At 37.4% G+C, this 24,325-nt stretch overlaps 1 protein-coding gene across 5 annotated transcripts in view; it reads right to left on the bottom strand.

Moving 5' to 3' along the window:
• Window positions 1-2,790: 2,790 nt before the first annotated feature.
• Window positions 2,791-24,325, bottom strand: part of LOC124640592 (agrin-like) — a 143,778-nt gene continuing 122,243 nt past the window's right edge. For 2 of the 5 annotated variants that reach the window (XM_047179497.1, XM_047178804.1), the window contains exons 7-26: window positions 24,089-24,310; window positions 20,397-20,500; window positions 18,727-18,841; window positions 16,178-16,417; window positions 15,566-15,871; window positions 15,301-15,453; window positions 14,392-14,673; window positions 14,092-14,238; window positions 13,616-13,749; window positions 13,106-13,406; window positions 12,366-12,527; window positions 11,017-11,380; window positions 10,680-10,892; window positions 10,188-10,582; window positions 9,844-10,090; window positions 9,575-9,739; window positions 9,090-9,286; window positions 8,667-8,853; window positions 5,916-6,280; window positions 5,173-5,631 (exon numbers count right to left, since the gene is read on the bottom strand). In XM_047179497.1, coding sequence (XP_047035453.1) covers window positions 5,486-5,631; window positions 5,916-6,280; window positions 8,667-8,853; window positions 9,090-9,286; window positions 9,575-9,739; window positions 9,844-10,090; window positions 10,188-10,582; window positions 10,680-10,892; window positions 11,017-11,380; window positions 12,366-12,527; window positions 13,106-13,406; window positions 13,616-13,749; window positions 14,092-14,238; window positions 14,392-14,673; window positions 15,301-15,453; window positions 15,566-15,871; window positions 16,178-16,417; window positions 18,727-18,841; window positions 20,397-20,500; window positions 24,089-24,310 — 4,445 coding nt within the window. In that variant the 3' untranslated portion in view covers window positions 5,173-5,485. Of the gene's footprint in view, window positions 4,768-5,171; window positions 5,632-5,915; window positions 6,281-8,226; window positions 8,340-8,666; window positions 8,854-9,089; window positions 9,287-9,574; window positions 9,740-9,843; window positions 10,091-10,187; window positions 10,583-10,679; window positions 10,893-11,016; window positions 11,381-12,365; window positions 12,528-13,105; window positions 13,407-13,615; window positions 13,750-14,091; window positions 14,239-14,391; window positions 14,674-15,300; window positions 15,454-15,565; window positions 15,872-16,177; window positions 16,418-18,726; window positions 18,842-20,396; window positions 20,501-24,088; window positions 24,311-24,325 lie in introns of those variants that run through there. The other 3 variants (XR_006985835.1, XM_047180235.1, XM_047180971.1) reach the window with 3 other exon arrangements.

The following is a 24,325-nucleotide window of genomic DNA, read 5'->3' as shown; positions in this document are numbered from 1 at the left end:
CCTGAAGAGTTACAGTGAAACTTGGTATCTTTTACGCAATCATTAGTTACATATTATTTAAGAAATTATCATATGAGTACCTAATAAATTACAGTAAACAAACAAACGCTATTTGCTAGGCTTTTAAAACCATTTAGCTAGTTAATTAATAATGCTAAAACAAAGCATGGTAAATTGACTGTTAACTCTAAAAGTGTCTGGAAAGTAGAGTGCGAATAGAATTGTTCATACAATTAACGTGTAGTGTAGATGTTTTAAATTAGCCGATGCAAGTGCAATAAAGTTGCGATTATTACTCCTCATCATGCAATTGTGGGATTGTAAAATGCTAGAAAAGAACTTCTTTTACACCTACAAAAGCTTTTTGCCTGCACCAGCGACCCAAACATTTAATAAAGTGATAAAACGCTTGCACCGAACACGCGATGTTTTTATGATTCCATTTCGTTACCTTTTATTGCTTTTTTCGTATACCCATACTTTTAACCTTAATAAACTTGAAACTTTGGGGAATAAATAAAATGTGTACCCGATTTTCCGATTGTATCCGGGGACAAAAGTTGAAAGAAACTAAATGAAAATGTAATGAGCTGAAATACTTTCGCGTAATATATAGATTGGCTGAATACTCAATTTAGTTTTACTACTTTGGAAATACATCTCTTAGGAATTACATAATTATCAAGATTTCTTTAGTGGAATTTCGCTTTTGTTGAGTAAGAATTCAGTTCTTTTTTGTCGTATTATGCTAAAATCTAATAGCGCATTAGGAACATGAGAATGTTCGCGGCGTTTTCTCAAATTGCCTCTCGGCGAGGCTGTTTTCTTTCTCACATATCTCAGAAATCCACCCTAAGCGGCGTTTCACTTTTTGGTTAATATCTACCTATTGCTTATTTTCCTCGTTCATAATGCCTCCAGGGATTCCGGTGGCTCACGTGATTTATGGCTTATGCAAAGAATGAGAGGATATTTTCTACGCCATAATTCAGGCTAGTTGAGATTAGAGGCGGGTCTGTGTAGAGGATGATATATCAATCTGTACGTTTCGCCTTTTTACGCCGTCGTATATTACGCACTATTGTCAAATAAATAAAGGAATGTTGATACCTCCGGTACTTGCCGAATTTATGTGATACTAAATTTGTTACAGCTAACCTAATAGCAAAAAATACAACAAAATGTTGTCATCATATAAAACTGTTGACATTTTTACTACTCCTAAGTGGGTAAGTGATTTACCTAAATGCCGTAATAACGTATTATTGAATATTCTGCTCAAATAGTAAACGTTATCCTAGTCATACAAATAAGCTTTTTCATTAAATATTTCGTAAACAATGCTCGGTCTGTGTAAACAATAAGCTTTGTGTAATAACTTTTACAACAATCGTTAAACAAATACGATTCACAAATAAATATTAATATCCCCTGCCAACGACATATGGCGTGCTGTCAATGAGGAGCAATACCGTTCATACCTAGTTTATCGACATCGACCCAAAATAGCATAGATCTATAGATTTAGGCAAATATTAATGTTAAATAAGTAAACTATACGATGAAAACTTTTTCTTAACTTGACGTTCAAAATAAGTACCTACTGTATCGAGCCCTAAGGTAATAAGATGTACTAAATTAATATGTACTCATTTACTTTATACTTTCTATCTACCTATAAAATATCTTATCCTTTCTTCTTAGCTGAAAAATACCGAGAAACATAACGGTGTTTTTTTTACATTCGGGAATCAGATTGAAATAAAATGCTTCTAAATAATTTCTATCGTAAACTCTTGATAAAAATAACTTTCCTTGGGATTTATTTACTTTATTTTATTTAAAAAAGGTTCAATGGAAAGGGGTTGGAGTTTGTAATTTGGTAGCAATAGATTGTTTATAAACACTGAGTTTAGCGTTCCCCTTTTTCTACACGGGAGCAACTCTTTGTGACATTATTTTTCTTATTTCACTTATTTTATGCCACGGCTTTTTGCATTTTAGTATTTTACTTACCTTTCGTCGGTTTTTGCATCAATGCATTACTACTATACGGGACCACATAACCTTACCTGACCTATTAATTACGAGTTATTATAATAACTATTTATTAAAAAAAAAACTTTTCTCATGTCAAGAAAAATTATAGCAATAATGGAATTTCCTTACCTAGCGATTCCCAAGCTTAGTATTACATCATCAACAAGTAAAACAATCGCGAGGCCAGTCCAACATAAGTAAACAAGTTCCGCTCATCAATCCAATCGCCTAATAGCTATCGACGGTTGTCTGTAGGCACATTGTATTAACTCGTGGCCAGTCCCACAATTGTCTATATCATTAAATTAAAAGCTTTCGTGTTTGAAGACCATTAGTAATATTCGCGGCACCTAAAGCCCCATTGGTACAAGGGCACGGTTGGCTAAACAGTTAACTAATTTATTATCCATAAATTCCGATCAAGAATTTGATAAGACACGTCCTCAGGGTTTTACGAGTTCAGCTTGCGCTTAATCGGGTTGTAGATTGAAAATAGTTAAATTTAGGTAGATATTCATGTTGAGTTGAGGTATAAACTGTTACTTCTAGCTGAACAGTTTTCAGCGAGAATCGATTAATGTTGAAGATAGAGTAGAAATTCATCTAAGATTTAACCGTCGATAGTAAGTGCGGTAGCATTTTCTTTTCATTCGATATTATTTGCCCTCATAATGTCAACGATAAAGGATGTTTGCTCATATTTTTCTAGGACTATAACGTTTCGAGGAGGGTTCAAAAATAAACACATTATTACGGATTGCAGTCTCATTTTATTTTATGGTTTTGTATTTATTAAACTAAGATAGTTACATCAAAACACACATTGCGTAACAAACTGGACTGGAAGATATGTAAGAACCAGTGACAATACTGTACCTAAAGGTAGGATATTGCTGATAACTCTGACTTCAAACTAGGATATTTATATTAATTAAAATATTAATATTTTATTAAGTACGCTGTAGTCGTAAGTACATTTAAGGAACGTACCGTTACTGAGCCTGAATCATCAGCAATAAGTTCGTCCTAAATATCATCTAAAAGTGAATTGTGTTTCGTTCGACCACGAAGCATGTCTAACACGAAAAACGTAACTCTAAATGCCATTTTGATATATATTTTAATATTGTCATTGTTTTACTTTAATTAGTATTAAGTAGTATAATACTTTACAAGTAGTTCGCTAGACGAAATGTAGAAAAACGAACTTAGCATTAATTTTAAGAGCGTAGTTTTGCGTTAGCGTAACATCAAAATAATAAACTAAACGTTACCTTAGGTAATTGATTCTAGGCTATTATACCAATTTTCTATACATAACATTACGTATGTAGTTACTTTAAAATGTACAGGCTTAGAAATAAAAGTGAAATTCGTTATTTATTAGTTCGTAACATAACTAGCCTACTGCCGGTCTTATTTAAATAGTTGTTTTTGCAGCAAGAGTAATGAATGATTCTTAAAGTTAGGAAGATCGATTACATATGCCACGTGAAGAGTATTCTAGAACGTTGAACTGAAATACAATGCTGTTGTATGAGGAGATTAAGACGAATCACAATAATAGGTCAAGTGTGGAAAGTTTCTGAGAGCCCTCGTGACGTATCTACAGATGCGAACATTAACCCCGAGGGATTGCTTAGAACTCACTTGGGCGCAACTTGCTCACAGATTACTTGAAATTCATACTCTAGGATAACGGACATTTCGTAACATTCATTAGATACTATTTCGATAAAACAGTAAAGCAGCTTGTAAAAAAAGTCTAGTCTATATGTAGTTATTATTTCATTATGTACATATATTACAAAATGTCAGTACTTAAATTAAATCACTAAAATAATCTCAGGAGAAGTAAAACAGTTACAGCGTTAAATATTTATTTTGAATTACTTAAAAAAGTATGGCACGGAAATCCAACTTAAACTGATATGAAATGCTTTCTTTTTTTAACCAAACAGATGATTTTTAAAATTCTTATCGAGCAATAGCCAAATTAAATTCTCATCTTCAAAACTACTGATGTAATTTTTTTGAAAATTTAAATGTAATGTAGTAATACGCTGAATAATGAAATAAAATTGACATCTGTATATTAATTGTAATGTTACACAAATAATACTAAAAATAAATACTATTCGAAAGGAAAGAACAAACACAACCTAGTATTATGCTTTAAACACTGAGTATATAAAATTCCTAACACAGCTACTGTACAATTACTATGGCACTGTCATTTATAAATAATTGCTAAATATCGTACTTCACATTATAAAAGGAATGGCAAAAATGGAATCAAAATGATAATTTCATTATCAAAATAAAAAATCAGAAAACGTTAGTCAAAATATTAATTTACGATTGCTTATTTTTGATACATTAATATAATATGTCCTGAAGACACAGTTCGAGAGCTGGAATGTTACCATTGCCCAATTATTATATATTATTATTCTACATCAATAAAGTTTTAGAAACTTTTTTTTATAATTTCTCACACGATATTTTGCTCTCGCTTATAATAAAAACTATTCTTATGTTTTACTGACTAATCTATTAACTAGATTATATATTTCTGCTAATTTTAACAACAAAATATCAAGAGTCTTTTTTATTAATTCAGTACTTTCGCATAATTAATATTTCATTTTTCTTTATACCTCTGATGTGTAATCCGAGCACCGATTTAAAAAAGATAATAATTTATTGATATTGTTCCTATTCAATCTTAGGGTGCGTCCACATCTGGCGAATGCGCCGCGAATGCGCAGCACGCGAGCCGATCGCGAGCTGTCCGCGAGCTGCGCGCGTGCATTTTTGTTCGTGCGCCGCTTCTGCGCCGCCCGCGCGCAGCTCGCGCGCGACCTAAGCGCCGCACGCGAGCGGCGCGCAGGCGGCGCGCGACGTCTGACATCTTCGATAGTACTGAGCCAATATACGGAACTGTAAGGGCGAGAACTGATTGCGCGCAGATCGCGCGCCGCTCGCGCGCTCTATACGAGCCTTGCGTGAGTTGCGCTAAAGAGGCGCACCGAACTATTGCAGTGACTGCACGCGCGCAGCTCGCGGACAGCTCGCGATCGGCTCGCGTGCTGCGCATTCGCGGCGCATTCGCCAGATGTGGACGCACCCTTAAACTACAACGTAACGGTTTATGGCAACGAACTCTTTTGGTTAAATATATATAAATACTTTTCATAGAGGTGATATGAAATCTTCATCTCTTAGAGATAATATGTTCATGGACTCTTCAAGAAGCTGTAAAGTTGAAATAATACCAACAAAATATCGGAACGGATATGTATCGGTAGGTACATTATTAGACAGGTACATTTAAAACACTATTCAACTCAACAACTACAAAATAATACTTTTTCAAATCTCACAATCCACTTGGCAATCTGCAGTGAGAGTCGTGCGCGGGTGGCACGACCTAGTGGTATCGTCAGTCACAGTGTCGCACCGGTGTCGCGGGTCGGATGGGCGCGCTCAGATCGATATGTCGCCCGTTCGCCTTCACGCTGGCGACACAGCCGCGGAGCCCTGTGTACAGCGCCGCCGGTAGCCCCAGTGGCAATGATGGAGAACCCCCTACAGCCACACAATTAAACATTCCAATTTTATTCCACAAAAAAAAAAGATTATGGGATAAAATACAACAGCACAACTCATTGTTTTGCCTCGTTCCGCACACAAACGTGCAATAATATTTATTTTAACAGTTAACGTATTCGAGATAAATCAAAAATGTTCAAGCTTTTATCGTTAACAGGCAATAGTGTCGTTTTAAATTGTACATAAAATGCAATTAATGTGATAATTTAAAAGAAAAATGTTCTCTGATGCATGGGAAGATTACAACGCTTTGAACGTACCTATCCACAGCTTGGGGTTTGCCTTCGAGGGAACTAGCAGTGACTGCGAGTACCCTCTAACGGGCGGCGTATCGTCCACTTGCAGCATAGCGAGCCTCTTCCTCCGCCTGACGGTAGCCGTGTGCCACCTTCCATCATCAACCCTGGCTTTGGACTCTACACATTGGAACCAGTCCTCGTGAGTAGCCAAGTTCATTTCCTTTATGTCAGTGTCCGTGTAAATAAGCTGCAGTTTTCCGTCGCTCAAGCCTAAGCCGATGAAGTCTCGAGGCCGTATACCAATTTTCCGCCTCCACATGAGGAGGCCAGAGTCGTTGTATGTTCGGAATTTTATTTCATATCTAATACCGCGAGCGCCGCTGTTCCTAAAATTGTTGTTTTAATTGAATATTGTTGTTGTATGGTTCAACATTTAATCAGGAGTTAGTTATTTACAATTTGGTGTTAGATATCATTGCAAGCGCTGGTCATGTGATTTTAGTTATTATGTTAGTCATTTTACTTTGATAGTTTATTATAAATATATATTCCAATTTTTTATCAGATTGTCTCGATAATAGGTACGTAATTAACAGCATGTTACAGAAATTGTGTCAAAAGTGCAATCTTCAACTTCCCTCGAATAAAATATCAAGGTACGTATAAATCGACCCAATGATAATTCTGTGGCAGGAAAATGTGACTCATAATGAGCTGTCTTTACGTATTCATTATTTTCCTTCTGCTTCACTGCTTTTAATAGCAATCACAAAGATAAGACCAAACAATATAAGACTACTTGTAAAGGACCCTTTTGTATAGCTGGAATTAAAAATTCCCATTTGCTTACCTCTCATACAAGTCCAATAGACCTATCAGTTGGAAAATTTGATTACTTTGAAAGGTCCTATGTTACCTTTGGGTAGCCATTCGGGCCTTATTTAGAGTATCAAATTTAGTAGGTAGAAGATAGCTCTTCGGTAACCTTATATTTATTTATGATCTTATTTGTAAAAATCGGATTATCAGAATATAATTTACCTACATTTTGCGATGCCATTTGCTATAAATCTAAGTTCAACATCGAATATTAACTAAAATATTATTAAACTAGATGTTTAGTTTCCCCAGTAATTTTCGAGATTAGCTTTAACTAAGTCAAAAGTTTCCTGCATAGATTTTGGTTTAGTTTTCTCATCCCAACCGTGGGAAGCGGGAAGCTTGGAATGTTAAAACTCCCTAATTGCTTATCCTGTCTGTACTTTAGGAGTGGGTTAAATATAAACAGTTTGATGTACCAAATATCCTTTCAAGCACGATCGTATTGTTGCTGTGTGAGAATATATGACTATGTCCTTTTAAGGAACCCGCTTACCCAGCCACTTACGGCCATACTAGGATTAGAAATTACTAAAAATGTTTTTGTTTTCGAATTAGTATCCACTTTCTGAATATTTTTATTGATCGCTATTAATGTTCAAAATAAATGTAGATTTTTATCAGCTCTTATAAATATTTATACTAACGATCTGCTAATAGCTAGCCAAATGTTCCGGAGTATACTATATAGCTTTTGACTCCAATTAAATAGTATCCTGTAATTTACCTTTTGTTTGGTAAATACCGCAATCAACTGTACTACGTCCTAAATACGTAGTAATCACGCGGCGGCGGCGTGATAACAAAAACCTTTATTTTATTATAGACGTTGGACAAAATAAAGTTCCCGTTTTAATGAACAACTCTATTACAGTCAAAGTTCTGATAATATTAAGATGCAAATACCTACAAGAACAAATAAAATGGCAGACTTTGAGTTTACAAAGACACTACCTGGAAGCAGTATTTACAATCTACGTTGTTACGTTAACGTGTTTATGTAAATACGTAAACTTCGATGTAACTTATTTGACTTTCCGTGAATTTAAACATGCGAAGCGGAGGACTAAGGAAGGCGCGTTGATGCGCATTATTACGCTTTCCGAGTACAATAATTGTATCACTAAATATTTGTATTTGGGGAAAACTTACTCAGAGAATTATATTCAGAACAAAATATTTTAAATGTTTCATTAATATGCTGATAATCATCATATAGGGAGGAATTTTATGAGTACAGGATAAAATGTTGAACGATTAAAGTATTTATAACAAAAAAAAAACCATCGAAATATTAGGCAGGTACCATCACTAAAATTAAACTATTCAAATTACAATTTAAGTGGAGAAATTTCCACGTCGCCATTAAGTATTCATGTTTCTGAAACCACACGACTACTAAATGTCCCCACTTTCACTACAGCTACGAGGAAATAAATATATAATGTTTTACCTAAACTAACTGCTGTGACGAATTACGACTAATTTATGTAAGTATTTGTTGATTCCTTCAAATGTTATCTTACACCGTAGTGTCCATCACCGACGTCTTTGTTAGTATGTAAGCTAGAAAGAAAATTAGTATCAGTTAATAACATCAATTAGTAAAATATCGTGCTATTCGCTGGCAATGTTCGATATCGTGACTTTCAAAAATTAAAATAAAACCGAAGATATTATTAGTAGATTTAGCATTTAAACCGTTATACAATAACAACTGTGAGTAAGTTAGACAGGAAAGTCAAGACAACCATATTCATAAACTGGAGAATTTATAACTGAGTATTATTATGGCTGAGTTAAGTTTTGTAAAGTAACACGAACTTTGTACATTAGGGAATATCATGTATAGACATAATATGTGTAATTAACGTGCATTATATGGTTCCTTACCTGCGACTGCCTCTGCTTCTGTAGGAGAAGTAATTGTTTCCATCGAAGTTGACCGGGGTCCGTTCGTTAAGCATTTCGACGTTGATCTGAATCTCACAGTTCCTGCCCTGGTACCCATCGCGACAGGTACACTTATATTCATTCAGTAATGGAATGCAGGAGCCATTGTTTTTGCAGGGAGTCAGACCTATTGCAAACAATGAATTTGGACAATGAATATTGATCTCACCACGCAAGTTCGGATTTCAATCCTTCAAATGTATCAGTAAACATCCAATGCAATATTTTCGTAAAATGGTCTATGGCAACTATTATCTAGAGATGATTAACGTAAAATGGAGTAGATTGACAAAAATCATTGCAATATAATACAATACATAGGTGAACCTGACTAAAAAGTTGAAATTAAGTACGGAAACTTACCATCTCCACAGGGCGGGCCAGTATACTTTGTGACTCCAGTAGTGGCGCAAGGGAGCCGTTCTTCGTCCTGCACTATCGCACACTTGGCCGTATCAGCCCCATACAGAGACAAAGGGTTGCCATTCACAAAGACCTGTTGCATCGAGCCTATGAAACTGCTGGTCACGCCTGACATCTTGTGCGGACGAATATACGAGCTGCGAAGGTAAAGATTCCGATTGAAATAATAGTCAGGATGAAACGGCGAAACTTAAATCTATTTCCGACTTTTATGAATGTTTGGCAAGTTGCCGATCCACGTGAAGGAGTTTGATTATGAGTGTTTGTTTATGTCTGCAGTAAGAGTTGTTTCTTGTTTATGAGAGTGAATTTATAAACTAAATCCAGTAAAAGTTACAACTTTTGTACCACTGGTTGTTTAAAAAAACGGTACTTTTTAAAAGTGTTAAAACTGATCTAAAAATAATATGAGTCGTATAACTTACGGCAGAGATCCTATGAAAAGAGGCAGCGTTAGTTCGAGATGCGTTAACGGAGGTGACGAGTGTCCCCTTTGCGTGGGATGATGATCCAGTTGCAGACTTCCATGACGTCCTGACCTCGAGATCCGAGCGCGATGCCAGCGACCCTTAGTTATAGGCACTGGTGACCTACAAAGAAGTAAACCTATAGTCTTTATCTAACCCCTAAACACAAATACGTTTAGCTTTTCTCGTGAAATAAATTTCTTCCTAAATTAAAACGGGCTACTTACGTTATATTAGCAATACCGCTCCCCAAATTGTACCTAAACTGAAGGTAACCATTAACCAGGTTAATCGCTATAAAATCCCCCTTGGCTTTATTAGACTGGCCAGTGTAAAGGAGCATTCCGGAAAATCGGTTCGTTAAAAACCAAATTTCAATGCGGAACGCTTTTCCCAACCCTTCGAGCGGCGGCAATTCAACGTAGCTCGTCCCATTGAACTGGGGGGACCAGGTTTCCTGAACCACGTTCACATCTGCAAACAAATTGGCCATGTAAATTCCAACATTAATTTATCTTATCAAAATTATAGTTATTGTGAAAAGCGGATGTTTGTGTATGATAACACTAACCATTGTTGCAAGTATTTCCGTTGGAGCCAATTTCGCCTCCAAACAAACAGCGACAGACGTGTCCGCCGTCGGGTCCGATGTCACACAATAGCCCCTCATCATATCCGCAGGGATTCGACTCGCACGGATCTAATCTCTCGTCACAATTGGCTCCTTGAAATCCGATAGGGCAGCTACAAGTATATTCGGTCGCCGACCCCTCTATAGATTTACACGTAGCGCCATTCTTGCACGGCATACTCATACACGGGTTGGATTGGCACTCCTGGACGTTTTCAATAGCAACGACTAATGAGTCCGGACGGCCCAATTTCTTTGTCACTTGATGACGTATTACTCTCAAGTATTTCACGCAGCCGATAAAACTGTGTCGCGTTCCAATATTATCGAAGACTCTGGATAAAAACATTGATGGGACACATAATTGTTTACATGAACGAAATAAAAATACATATAATATTTTTTATGTAAAAGGTGTGAATATTTGCTTACCTAGTAAAGTTGGTGGGAACGCTCCCAATATAGGCATCTTCATTCAAATCGAGTGCTTTTAAATGGCCGCTGGATTGGCCAACCACATCTTCCATATCGTCGACTGATAAAATCCCGTCTCGATGGTATCGCTTCGCAGACACCTTGTGATACTCGTTTAACGTTATCTTTTCTAGTGAAGTTAGTATTAACACTCCGTTTCCAAGATTATACCTGTATCGAGTATGAGATTAAAATGTAAGCGAAATCGGAAAGCAGTTCGTCGTTTTATTGAATCCAATAATCTTTGCATTTTATTACATTTAAACGAATACCGATGCAGGGAAATATTGCTTACCTAAACTCTAAATATCCGTTGACTAAGGCGAGTGAAACAAAATCACCGGTGCCGTCAGGTTTCTGCTGATTGTACAATATGACGCCGTTCTCGGAAAAGGCTTTGAATTCAATATCGATATTCAGCTTGTGGTAAGCTTTCAAGGGTTTTAGTCTTATATATGAAGTGCCGTCGAACGACGGTGTCTCTATGTAGGTTCCCAGAAGTCCGTCCTTTGCAAGGGACTCGCAGTTCAATCCGGTATAAGGACCGGCACATAAGCACGTGTAAGTGGATCCAGGCAAATCAATACATGTTCCGAGGTTATAACAAGGCTCTGACAAACAAGCGCTATATTCTTCTGTCGTCTCTTGTGGCAATTGTTCTGTGAAAACAAAAAGGGTCTATTGTTCTCTTAAGACAAACAAGGCATTAAGTTATTAGGTATTCCACAATAAGAAAATTTGTCTTAAAATACGAAATTGAATAAAATAAATGAAAAACCTAATCCGTCCTAAGCTGTCACGGCCTTGTAGGCAGCCGGCGTAGAGGCTATTCATAAAATTTACTGTGGCAAAAAGTTGCAAAAGCAGGTGTATTTTCCTCGAAGCAAGTTAGGTACATTTATCAAAAAATATGACTGTTGCTGATAATAACTTATAAAGTGTAAATAACTTTGGACCAAACAGAGAAAGCACTCAAACGCATTAAATTATCTAATCAGCTTATCTATCAATTATATAGTAACGATCACGAATTTCATTGACACATCTAGGTATTATTTCAGTGGATTACCGTTCGAGCAAAAGGAGGCCAGTCATGCGGCACTTATCGTCCTAAGAGAGCTAATCAGGCAATGGTCTTAAGTCACCGGGAAGGAGTTTGTATTCCGAGTCACGTGACTTACAGAGATAAGCCTTCATGCAAGTATTTTCTCGGGCATACAGACGTCCCACTCACATCGTGCAAAGTTTATTACTATTTAGTTAAAGAGAGCTTACGGTGCTTTGAAACAAGTACTAGTTGGTTCGTTTCTAACAAACAAAATAATACGCAACAAATTATCAACTGTTTACTTAAGGCTGGATATATTTTATGTTAAGTTATACAAATTATTTTTAGAGAATAATTCCAACACAGTGATTAACTAAGAACGAGTTTAATTTACGCGATCACTGCAGCATAATTTTTGTCATTTATGTTAATTTTTTTTTCTCCCTTTCCTGCTATCTATCCCACATGGTGGTGGGGTCAACCTTCCTAATCCTTCTTCTCCTAAATAAGCTTTATTAATTATTGAAATCTCAAAACGAAAAATATACGATCTTTAACTACCCATAAGTCCCTACCTACTACATATTATCACTTACCAACGCAAGCCTTCCTATGTAGCGTGGGCACATGTCCCGCGCGACACACGCAGGCGGCGCGCGCGCACTCCGCGCCGGGCAGCGCGGCGCAGTCGCCGTCGTCGGCGCAAAGGTCGCCCAACAGTGCTCCCACTGCGCCTGATCCGACTGTTGCTGTCGTTGCTAGGAGACAGAGATTACGTGCAAACGTTGATCGTAGTACTTTTATGTTACTTATTTAGGTTTATTTTGTTCCGAAAAGCTGGTGAACAAAACACGTCGTAACGTGGTCTGACTAAAGGGTGGTCAAATGATTGCTAATAATGTAAAGGTAAAGAAAAAAAATGGTATGTTTATTTAAAAAGTAATCAACATTTAGCAAAGCGTTGTAATTAGATCGTTACAACGCTCTAATGGAACAAAATCAACACGAATGTTCGTACAATGAAGCTCGGAAATGTGTTAATCTAAAATGTTATGAATAAATTAACTGTAGAATTAAAATAACAAATCTCCAGTGGAGGGAAAGAATATGACTGTATTTTATAAATCGATACTTAAAAGCGTAAATCTAAAATCCACTCTTATGACGGACGCGAGAGTAAAATAAATATTGTCGATTCAATATTGACACAATAACTTCGCAGAATGAAAAAGCGGATACTGTCTGATAAAATTGTTTGTCCGCAAACATTTTTAATAAAGCACATTGTTGAAAATTTTATACATCGCGCCAAAACAATTGAGGTAAAATAACTCACCTTTGAATTTTTGTCCTGATAAGATACTGTCGAAATCACTGGGCGTTTCTTTTCTAGTCCAATCGTACTTGTTGTAGTATTTGTCTGGATTGAGCAGGTGTCTGGTTGATTTGGATGCGGCGCCGTCATCTTGCTGAGTGAACTGTATCGGCGAGGAGGGTCGCGGCGGGCCGGCTGTGCCAGCCACTTCGCCCAACTTGCACGGCCCAAACGCTTGCACCACAATATCCTCTTGCGTGCGACACGCTTGCAATTTGAGGTGACACTCGGATTCGTAAGTTTTGCCATCGCTACCGCATACCTGTTGGTTTTGGTTAAACTTAGCTACTCGCAACCGGTAAAGTTACAAGGTCGTGTTCTTCACTGGGAATATTAATTTGATGTAACTTCGTTACACAGATAACTTCAGACTTTTAATAAATTATGGGTTATTAATAATTCTTTAGTGGGTAATGGGTTTGATGTTTGTAATAAGGTAATGTAACATTAGGTGTGTGTATGTGTGCTCACCAGCATGTTGGTATCGCTGTCGGAGCAGGGAGCAGCTGCGCACTCGCAAAGGGCGCCACCAGTGCGTTCCGTGCACACCGCGCCGAAGTAACAAGATAGTTCTGCACATGATGATACCACGCCACCAGTTTCAGCTATATTAAAATAATGTTTTTTAAGGATCCATGAGAAAAAGTTCAAATTACCTACTTATATAGTGTAAAATTCTCAGTCAGAAAAGCTAAAGAGATAGATACAATAAATTCATGTTTTTTACAGAAAACATATCCACCACATTGAAGGGCAACACGGAGAAAATGAAGTTGATGCACACATTCGTGGTTAAATAACCACATACCAACAAAAAAGAAAAACGGTTAATACGAAAACATCTTGACATGGGTCAGGCATGGCATTGTTGTAAGTACCTTTGTAATGAGGACCCTAAATCTCAGTGAAGAGTGGGTTTGTGTTTTTTTAAAGAAAATACGACTTACGGTCGGAACACCCGTTGGGTCCTAATCTGCGTCTGTGGTCGGCGCACACGGTACACTTCTGTCCTTGAACCCCGGTTCGGCAAACACATCGACCAGTCATTTGTTCACAATCCTCCCTAACTGAACCGAAAGCGGAGCACCCACACGCTAAAATAGAATACATTTATAAGTACCTCCAGGCATCTACACATTCGAATTCTATTTTCAGCATAATAAGTTAAAAGCTGTGGGGAGAAACTTTGTGAAAGTGTAAAGTATTGCTAAATTGCAAAATTATGAATGATCAAGAAATATACATACGTATACACCCAGTGTGGCCGGAGCCGATCCTGGGCAGCCCCCAATAGCCGGGCTCGCACCGGTCGCACTTGAGGCCGCCAACACCGGGACGGCAGACACATTGTCCGTCGTCATCGCATCGATCCGACACCGAGCCGAGCCGGTTACAACCGCAAGTCGAACTCGTGATTGGACACCCCTCCTCATTAGGACCGCTGGCTGCGGTCGAACCGTCAGAACAACACCCATACGAAGTTTCGGAACAGTGAGATATCTTCTTTTCCTCAAGTTGTCTCGAATCGTCTGCACAATAATGTATTCACGAAATTATTACCGATATTCTGCTTGCATGTGCCTCTAGACACACGAGTGAATAAAATAGTCTATTTTATAAGATGGAGACAAAGGACCCGAAGCGGCAACGGCTAGCGTGATTCTATCCAATTTACTGTTGGTGCCGTGTACCGTTAGTATCATCACTCTGACAAATCACCAGTTAAACATCATATTATATGCATGAAACCAAGGTTTGCTTCGTGGAAATATCCCAGAATAGTAAAATTATAATAGAATATGATTGCTACTACAAATCCGTTTTGCTTTAATTAAAATTGATTAATTGAACCTGTACAAACAGTTAAAATTACTGACTACGGAATATTTGTCTGACGCTGATATAATTATAGGAGCAGAATTATACATTTACAGGGTTCAGTTGCACAAATGGTTATTACACTTGTTGGATGTTAAATGTTAGATAGTTTAGTCTAAACGGACAGTGTATTCAATTAGCGTAATGGTTAGCCAAGTACGAACAACGATAGAAAGTAGATAGACACAATTGATTTTATAAGGCACGCTAGAGTATACAATATTATGCTAAAGCAACATAAATTGCAATTTATTTAATAGTTTAATAGAAATACTCACTTTTGGGGCAGCAGCGAGCCGCCGTCAGCGTGATATGACAGTAGCTGCCGGCAGGACAATCCTGCCGGTGCGGCCCGTTACCACAGTCTATTTCGAGGCCAGTGGTAGGGTCGATCATAGCTTTATTATTACCGCAGGGTCTTACTTCCATACCTGTGGTTAACAATAAATACATTTCCCAAAATGATGAGATGAATTTGCGTTGCTTATATATTTACAAACTATAAGAATTCGTTAGTAGGTGTTAGTATCCGTAAAAACAAACCTTTGCAGAGATCCAGTGGCCTTAGTCTCAACTCGAGTTGTTTCTGACAGCCCTCTTTACGCATAGCACAGAGACTGGGATAGAGTCTGAAGTCTGAGGCGCAGACAGGGAAGTATTCGGTTTCATGCGGACATTCGAAAAGGCAGGAACAGCGTGGGTAACCGTCGGAGCCGATCTCGCAGCTAGCGCCGAAGTCGCATCGGATGTCGCGGCAGGCGGCGGGCCCGGCCGTGCCGTCCAGGTCAGTGGCGCCCCACGCGTCCGTGGACCCGTCCTCCGCCTCGGTTGTAGTCATCGCGGTCGTCGCTACACCCCACCCAGATATTTGCGTGTTAGTCGAGCGATAAAGCGAAAAGTAAGTTAATTGATTGACGGTGGGTCGCTTTATTGAAATTACTGCCAACAACCGGGTTGATGTCGGTCCGATAGTAAATATTTTCTGTTAAACCAATCATTTTGACGAACTTCCCCAGCTATTAAATGTGTTTTTGTTTGCTGGTTAATTTACGTGGCCAGAAAAGAAATTAAGCTAGTTAGATATAGTAGTAGTAAATAAATGTTAATAGTGTTAATAAGGAAGCAGAAAATATATAGATTACATGTGTTACTCACTCATAGCAATTGGTGGTACTACAGCGAGTCTATCTTTACAGTCTCCATAAAAGATGACGTGCAGTGTGGCTGGCGGAGGGAGTCTGCAAGCTGCCTTCTGTAGTTCGCACTCGTTGGGAAAGGTCTGCATGGTGCTGCCACAGACTGGTTCACGAGCAGCACCAGTGCAGTCCGTGGGACATATGCACTCGCCAGCGGCGCAGTGTGCACCAAAGGCACACTGAACTCCTTCACACAGAGCTGTTGGAAATACACCAAATAAATAAACGGCAACAAGACACTCAATATTATGATTGAAATGTAATTGTACCAAGAAAGTATTACAAGCGAGTCGCGTGAATCATAAATAGCAGTACAAGCCCAAGTTTTATTTCGTCTGTGCTGGCAAGGTTACGACTTTGTAAGCACCCCGGCTGAAGTTTTCCGAGAAACGAATGGCTGCACAGATAATGTCATTACGTTGGACAATTGTGTGCTTCCTGAAATAGTACTCTCTCATTCTGCCGCTAAGGAAAATTAGTCTTCCTCGTTCTCTCATTGAGGGACGAGGGAAGACACCCGTGCAAATTTAATAACGATTGTTTACCACTTCTCCGCAAAATGAAAGTCTTGTGAAAGCGGTCGATTAATGCCGGACGGAAAATGCGAGGAGATGTTTTGTAATAAATTTTTAAAGTAGAAACATTGAGAAGACCACAATATCAAGCGCTAAAATCGGTATACATTAAAGTTTTGTAATCTTACACAAGAACCTGTGAATTAATTCGGGTTGTTTAATAACCCATAAAATAAAAAAACGAATCTTTTGAAAAAATACGAAATATCAATCGGCAATCTTTATTGTTAAGATTTGAAGCCATTTACAGACAGAATTCCATATTAAAGTTGTCTCCGGAAATTAAATTTAACAATGGAATCGCAGTCCAATATCTCTCTGATATATCGGTATTTATTTCAGTGTTTCGGTGGATGAAATATTTGGGGCATCATTTCGACAATACTCAAATTTTAGTTATATGAAGTCGAATGTTCAATAGTTACATATGTACATATCGAATTCTCGGTAATCAATTCAATACCTATGTAATTACTATTTTTTTTCTTTTATAATTGGATGCGATAACAATCTAAAGTTCGAAGTAGACCTCCCGCGATTAATAAAGTAACCGAAGGATGCACATCACAAAGGCGATTTACCTAATCTCTGTTTCGGGTACGCCCGTTATGGGGAGACTTTAATCCGCTATCGATCTTTAATCCCCCTGCGCAATACCTAAGCCTATCACGGGTTTATAAAAATCTCTTTGTTCAATAGAACTCCTACAAGTTGTGAAAAATAGGAGGGGCAGAAAATTAACGCGTATATTTTTACATTGTTAACAAAACACATCTCTTGGTTAAAATGCCAGTTCCTGAGTAAACCAAGTTGACGGATGTTTCCATCAATCTTGTGAACTCACCTTTATATCTGGAACTTTGCAACATACAAGTGAATAATTAAAATTCTGAACTCTAGCGCTACATACATTATTGACGCTAGGGTATTGTAACATTGTTGCTTTGTCAGTCTATATTTTTATATAACTATAGACTCTTATTATATTCTCTCATCTTTGGCAAACCGTAAACTCTGCAGTTGGTATTCGGAATACATTAGGTACATTTTTGCAATAGATAAAGTGTGATATGTGGAATTTACTAACTTCAATCCATATCAATAATTCACTCTCAAAACATTTAATAGTTATTTTTCCTTGAAATTTCAGATTCATACCCAACTATATCCAGATAAATCTCGTCTATAAATTCTAATAATCTAGCTATCAATATCAATTTACCGGTTTGGGGGCCAAACTTTGGATCTGCGTATAGCGATAAAGTAGGGAGTTGGTTAAGCTTTAATTCCACATGATTTCATGTTAAATGCTTTTAGGGGTTTCATATTTTAATATACCTAACTAACTGGCCTTGGTCGTTTAGCTAATTTCAAATATTGATTTCTAAATGTGGGTGTACTAAGCTTGAACGTACAACATACATACATAAAGAAGTTTGTGACTTATCATCAATCAGAAAAAGAATAAAAATAGATGCAGCTGTTGCCGAAGGTGAGTGAAAAAAACTCTTTTGATGATGAAGGAAAGTTAAGACATAACAGGGAAATGTTGTCTTGTTATAAGGAAAACATAACTCTTGGAACCGTTATTATATTTAAAAAAAAGACAGGGTAAAGAGCTGCTTCGATTGAATAAATGGACAGACTCTCAAAAGGTCATATTCGAACGCTTACCTATTATTAGGAAGGTTTGTTAGGAATATGAGAAATGTACTTTCAAGCGCGTAGACGCACGGTAGATAAAGCTAATTATATTGGTAATCACTGTCGACACTTTGAATAAATGAACGCATTTTTGCTATTGTTAGGATGAAACACGTCCATATTTTAAATCTTTATAGTAGTTGACTATGTGAAGGTATAATAAACACAGCTAATTCCAAAAAAGTATCAAAGTAACAATACAACAAAACGAGGGTAGTATTAGACTCACCACAATCGCCTTTGTATGCGAGCCGCAGATCAGTTTGTTCACGACACGCTGTCGAGTCCAGCTCGCATTGCGACGGGTATGTCTGGCCGTCGCTCCCGCATGCCAAGTCCGACTCCTGCACCAACGAACATCGTATGAATTCACGATAAGCTTTGCCAAATACACGTTCAAATTCCCCACATCAAAGCTAACTTAAACCAAATACATGAAAGATTTTACTTCAGAAAATTTTATTCTTTGTAACAAATAGATAATGTCCACAAAAACGACAGAGAAAAACCAGACCGTTATGTTCACTGTGACATTAATTTTCGGAATGTAAGAGGTGCCATCCATAAACCACTGAAGGCACCAAAAACGTAACTTACAAGGCAATTTCGGGCAGAAACCAAGAACTTCTGAGTATCTTCACTTAGAAATATAAGAAACTACGCTAGACTAATCTCACGGCTCACAGATCTATTATTTACCGTGGACAGGTCGGTCGACTTAAATTTATCTTTTTGGGAAGCATTTTCAAAGAAATACTGTAGCAGCATCAATTTGATGAGCCTTTAATGGCAAATTTAAACCGAAACAAGGTGAACATCGTAATTAACAATTTAATGATGGTAATATCTGAACGATATTATTATTAAGCTTATTATGATCCGGCTCCCAAACCAAAGCAGTATAATCACAGCTTCTCTTTCACCAATTATGTATTGTTTGGTAGCTTATTTCGGTGTATTGTTTAAAATCGGCTTAACTTGATTGGTTTGAAACTGTAGCTTTAAGAGGTTATTAGATTGAGTGCTTAATAAATTGTTTGAGTGCCTTTGTAACAAACAGACCGATTTTAATTTGATATTGTCATGACCATTTATGATTTATTTTTAAGCGTAATATTTTTAATGTATCAAATGATTGTTATCACATTTAGTATGTATGATATTAATATTAAATCGTGAATATCTACTATATTGTTTCTTATCACGACTGATTTAGGATGGCCACATTTGATGCAGACCTATAACTTGATAAGGTAAATTGGTTGATATATTATTCAGTTTACAAATACTCAAAATATTGTTTGGCTTAGAGATACTGAAGTGGTAGATCTTATATAGCCGTTAGTTAACCATGTGTGGCGTCAAATTCCTACGCATCGCGGTCACACCACTACCCGCCGAGGCTATCTACGAAGGAGGGAATTTCACCGAAATGCTTTATGCAACCCATCATAACTTTATAGGAATGTTAATCTTGCTACTCACTATTACAGCTATCTAGTGCGCTAACAAATGCTGCCGCTCAGAAACTCAGTAGTTGCTAAAACTAATGGTATTTACTTTTGATTATGTCTGTTTTGCAGTTTGTCAACTAGAAAGGAAAACTTGGCTTTGAGTTTTGAGCATAGCTGAGCATAAGAATGTTAATGTCCATTTCTTCCTACGCATAAAGTTTAGTTCAAGTTACGTATGGCACGCTTTCATTGTTTTATGTTGAACCCACATAAAGATATCGAAACGTTCAAGCGGTTCGGTTTGCGCTGTAACTCTAACGAAATGTGTGGTGATGGTGTAATACATCGTGTTTAGAAGTGTTTATATGTGTCTTACAAAGTTAGGCAAGCTAGTCGTCGAAGGGGTAATAAATATGTGTGCAGTAAATTCAGTAGTGTACAATACCTGTGCCTCGGTGCAGTTGTGGTTGCAGCGACATATGGGCCGGCCGGTGTCGGCATCCACGATGCAGTCACCGCCGCCCTTGCACACGATGTCCGAGCAAGTCTCTGAACAATACACGTCTAATAAGAATATTGGACATACGAGAATTGCTATTTATATCGTTTTAGTTTATGGCTCATATAATTTTAGGTTTATGATTTGAATTTAATATTTAAACGAGTAGAACTTTGGATTTATACGGCCAAACATAAATCTACGTACTACTTCTCAACAGTTGGATTCAATATGTTGATTGTTATTTGACAGTTTTGATTTATAACATAATGCCAATCTCTTCCGTTGCCGTTTTCTACCAAAGTGCCATATTGAGACGCAAGTACATCGAACAACGTTATTAAAAGTTTAAACTCAGGTAATTTCCTCACAAAGTGATTGATTAGCTGTAATCTTATATAAAGTGGCCTTTGTGCTTTATCGACAAGTGGTAGCTTGAAACCCTTTGAAAGAAATTCCATTAAACTGTGACTAAGCGCCGGTGAACTGCTCTATCAAATATTGTTTCAATAATTAATAGCCATGCCCGGACGCCTTTATATAATAAAATTAATCCGTATTCTCTGTTCATCAATCCGCGTCGCGTTCAATTTCCATTGAACAATTTTCATTGAGCTATTTTAATCTCTAATTGACATTTCAGTGCGCAATGATAGAGTAACTTACAATTTATTACTGTGTTGAGTCCCGCGAATAAATTGAACTGAATGAGTTTCAGCGGAAATAAATGAGTGTTCATGTAAATATACAGGGGTTTATTAAATGTTGAGCACCTATCTACGCTGCAGCGAGCTCTTGGGCTTTTCTCATTATATTGTGCATTTTTTACAACATCGGCTGTTCTTGTTACGTCACAATTAAATTAATAATGAAAAAGGAGGCTTTCAAATAATTAATTCAGATTTTACATCAATATTAGTTACTCGAACTTTATAAACTTTTTGTCAGTGAAAAAGGTATCTATATCAGCTATTAGGTACTTTACTAGTTACAATTTTAGACCACATAAGTACTTGACGTTGTAAGAGCACATTGACAAATGAAAATCACTCAACTCATTTCTTTGTAACTCAAAATTATGTGATACTTAAAAAAAAATCGGTAAAAAAACTTTTAAGTTAAACGGTTTTATCTTATGTGCACTGAAAACTAGAAAATAAAAAAATAGTTACTTACCTGTCAACCTACGTAGGTGGTCCCGGTCATATTAAACTAAAATAAAAACGTGGGGCCCATTAACTATTGCTGTAGTACTTTCTTCTAGAGGTATAATAGGTGTGGATTGCATCGACTTACTATAATCGTAACTGGAGATTTTGACAATCAATAATCAGCCGTAGCAGCTTCACCGGCGAACGCCGAGCTCATGATCTACCAAAGTATAAAGATATGCTTTGCCATAGGTAGGATTTCACAGGGGCCCCACGTTTTTATTTTAGTTTATTATGACCGGGACCACCTACGTAGGTTGACAGGTAAGTAACTATTTTTTTATTTTCTAGTTTTCAGTGCACATAAGATAAAACCGTTTAACTTAAAAGTTTTTTTACCGATTTTTTATTTTCTAGTTTTTAGTATTTAATGAAAATGCGTACCGAATATTCCTCATTCTATCTAATTCATTTAGTGTATCATTATTACACGGTCTCTTACCTGACAATTTATTACAATCTAATTCCTCAATACATAGCCCTTCCAGATACTTTTTTTTTTAACAACCCCAAAAATCATCACATGACCTCTCCTGCTGTGGGTCAGCAGCGGTGAGGGAGTGTCAGACTCTTGACTAGAAACCGTTTTGTTCCGTCGTAGGCCTTTTATGTACCAGGGCCGCGGTAACTCTTTCGAACAATCTCGCAGCCCAGGCAGGCCTTGGCCCTGTTGGGCCCCGCTGGAGTTACTGACAGTTTTCTACTTGTGAAGCCCTTTTATTTGATACCCGTATTGGTGGGATTGATAAAAAATTGTTATCAGCCATTTGGTAGCGGCGGCCATCTTAGATTTCAATTTTGCATAGTAAATTGTATTCTACTTGTTGAGACCTTTCATTTGATACCCATGTTGATGGGATTGATAAAACCTACGTTATCCGCCATTTTATAGCGGCCGCCATCTTGGATTTAATTTTTTATAGTATATTGTATTCTGTTTGTTGAGCCCTTTCATTTGATACCCATATTGATGGGATTGATAAAACCTACGTTATCCGCCCTCTTAGATTTCAATTTTGCATAGTAAATTGTATTCTACTTGTTGAGACCTTTCATTTGATACCCATGTTGATGGGATTTATAAAACTTAAGTTATCCGCCATTTTGTAGAGGCCGCCATCTTGGATTTTAATTTTATATAGTACATTGTATTCTACTGGTTGAGAACTTTCATTTGATACCCATATTGATGGGATTGATAAAACCTACGTTATCCGCCATTTTGTAGCGGCCGCCATCTTGGATTTCATTTTTTATAGTAAATTGTATTCTACTTGTTGAGTCCTTTCATTTGATACCCATGTTGATGGGATTTATAAAACCTAAGTTATCCGCCATTTTGTAGAGGCCGTCTTGGATTTTAATTTTATATGGTACATTGTATTCTACTGGTTGAGAACTTTCATTTGATACCCATATTGATGGGATTGATAAAACCTACGTTATCCGCCATTTTGTAGCGGCCGCCATCTTGGATTTCAATTTTTTATAGTATATTGTATTCTGCTTGTTGAGCCCTTTCATTTGATACCCATATTGATGGGATTGATAAAATCTACGTTATCCGCCATTTTGTGCCGGCGGCCATATTGGATTTACAATGTTATTGATATTACTATATTGTATTGTCATCGGAATTAAAGGTGTATACAAAATTTCAGATTAATCGGTTGACAGGAAGAGGGTGAAATTTGAATTACTAAATTTGACCCAAGAATGAATAAATAAAACAAACGGGGTAAGCTAAATAAAACCGTTTAATAAAAAACGTAAAATTCTGAACACCGCAAAAGAATTTTTGTGCGTCTTTTATTGTCAATTTCACAAAGAATATTTTCATCACGGGAAATTGAACGCGATTTTTCTCCAAGATACTCTGAATAATATTTCATCTCCGGATTCGGCTATGCGGTTAGAAGATTTTAATTTAAATGACCCATGAAAACATTTTATCCTCCTTTTGAAGGTAAATATTAGAGAAATAAATCAACAGCCAACATGTAACTTGTTAAATTGTAAATATTATACTTTGAAAAGATAAGCTTTGTTCTCAACAACACTTACAAAGTTTTATTTAGGTTGTCTATATTTAATTAGCAAAGTTCGTCTAATAAATTAGTTCAGAGAAGTGGTCCGTTCTGCGCCTAGGGAGTTAGGCTGCTACCAGGTATTACTTATACTAACCTGTAGGTACAAGGACGGTTGTTCGAACATGAATAGGTTATTATGGAGTACTTTGGGGTTAAAGTTCAGATAGCTTTACTTCATCATTTGATTTCTTGTTACATATACCTATCAGCTTTAGTGTAAGTTTCACCACCTCCTGACTTATCAAAAATAAAGCACATGACATTTAATGAAACAGTCTCAACAACAACTCTTAGCAGCTCATACTTTCTATGACAGATAAGTATAGGTAATACTCACGGCAAGTTCCATTATACAGCACTTTGAGTTCTCCATCAGGCAAGCCTTCCTGGCAGGCATGCATTCGCATCTTGCACTCGGAGCCGTACGTGTTTCTGTCGGAGGCGCAGACGGGCGTGAGCGTGGCGTCGCATACTGGGCATGCGCACTGCGCCGCGCCGCCGCGCGCCACGCACGCGCCGCCCCATGGGCATGAAGCGCGGGCGCACGGGTTCTCTACACCTAGGGGACAAAACA

The sequence above is a fragment of the Helicoverpa zea genome, chromosome 1, assembly GCF_022581195.2.
Source record: "Helicoverpa zea isolate HzStark_Cry1AcR chromosome 1, ilHelZeax1.1, whole genome shotgun sequence".
NCBI lineage: Eukaryota > Metazoa > Arthropoda > Insecta > Lepidoptera > Noctuidae > Helicoverpa > Helicoverpa zea.
The sequence above is the reverse complement of the archived record's forward strand: the minus strand, read 5'-3'. Positions and strand labels throughout refer to the sequence as shown.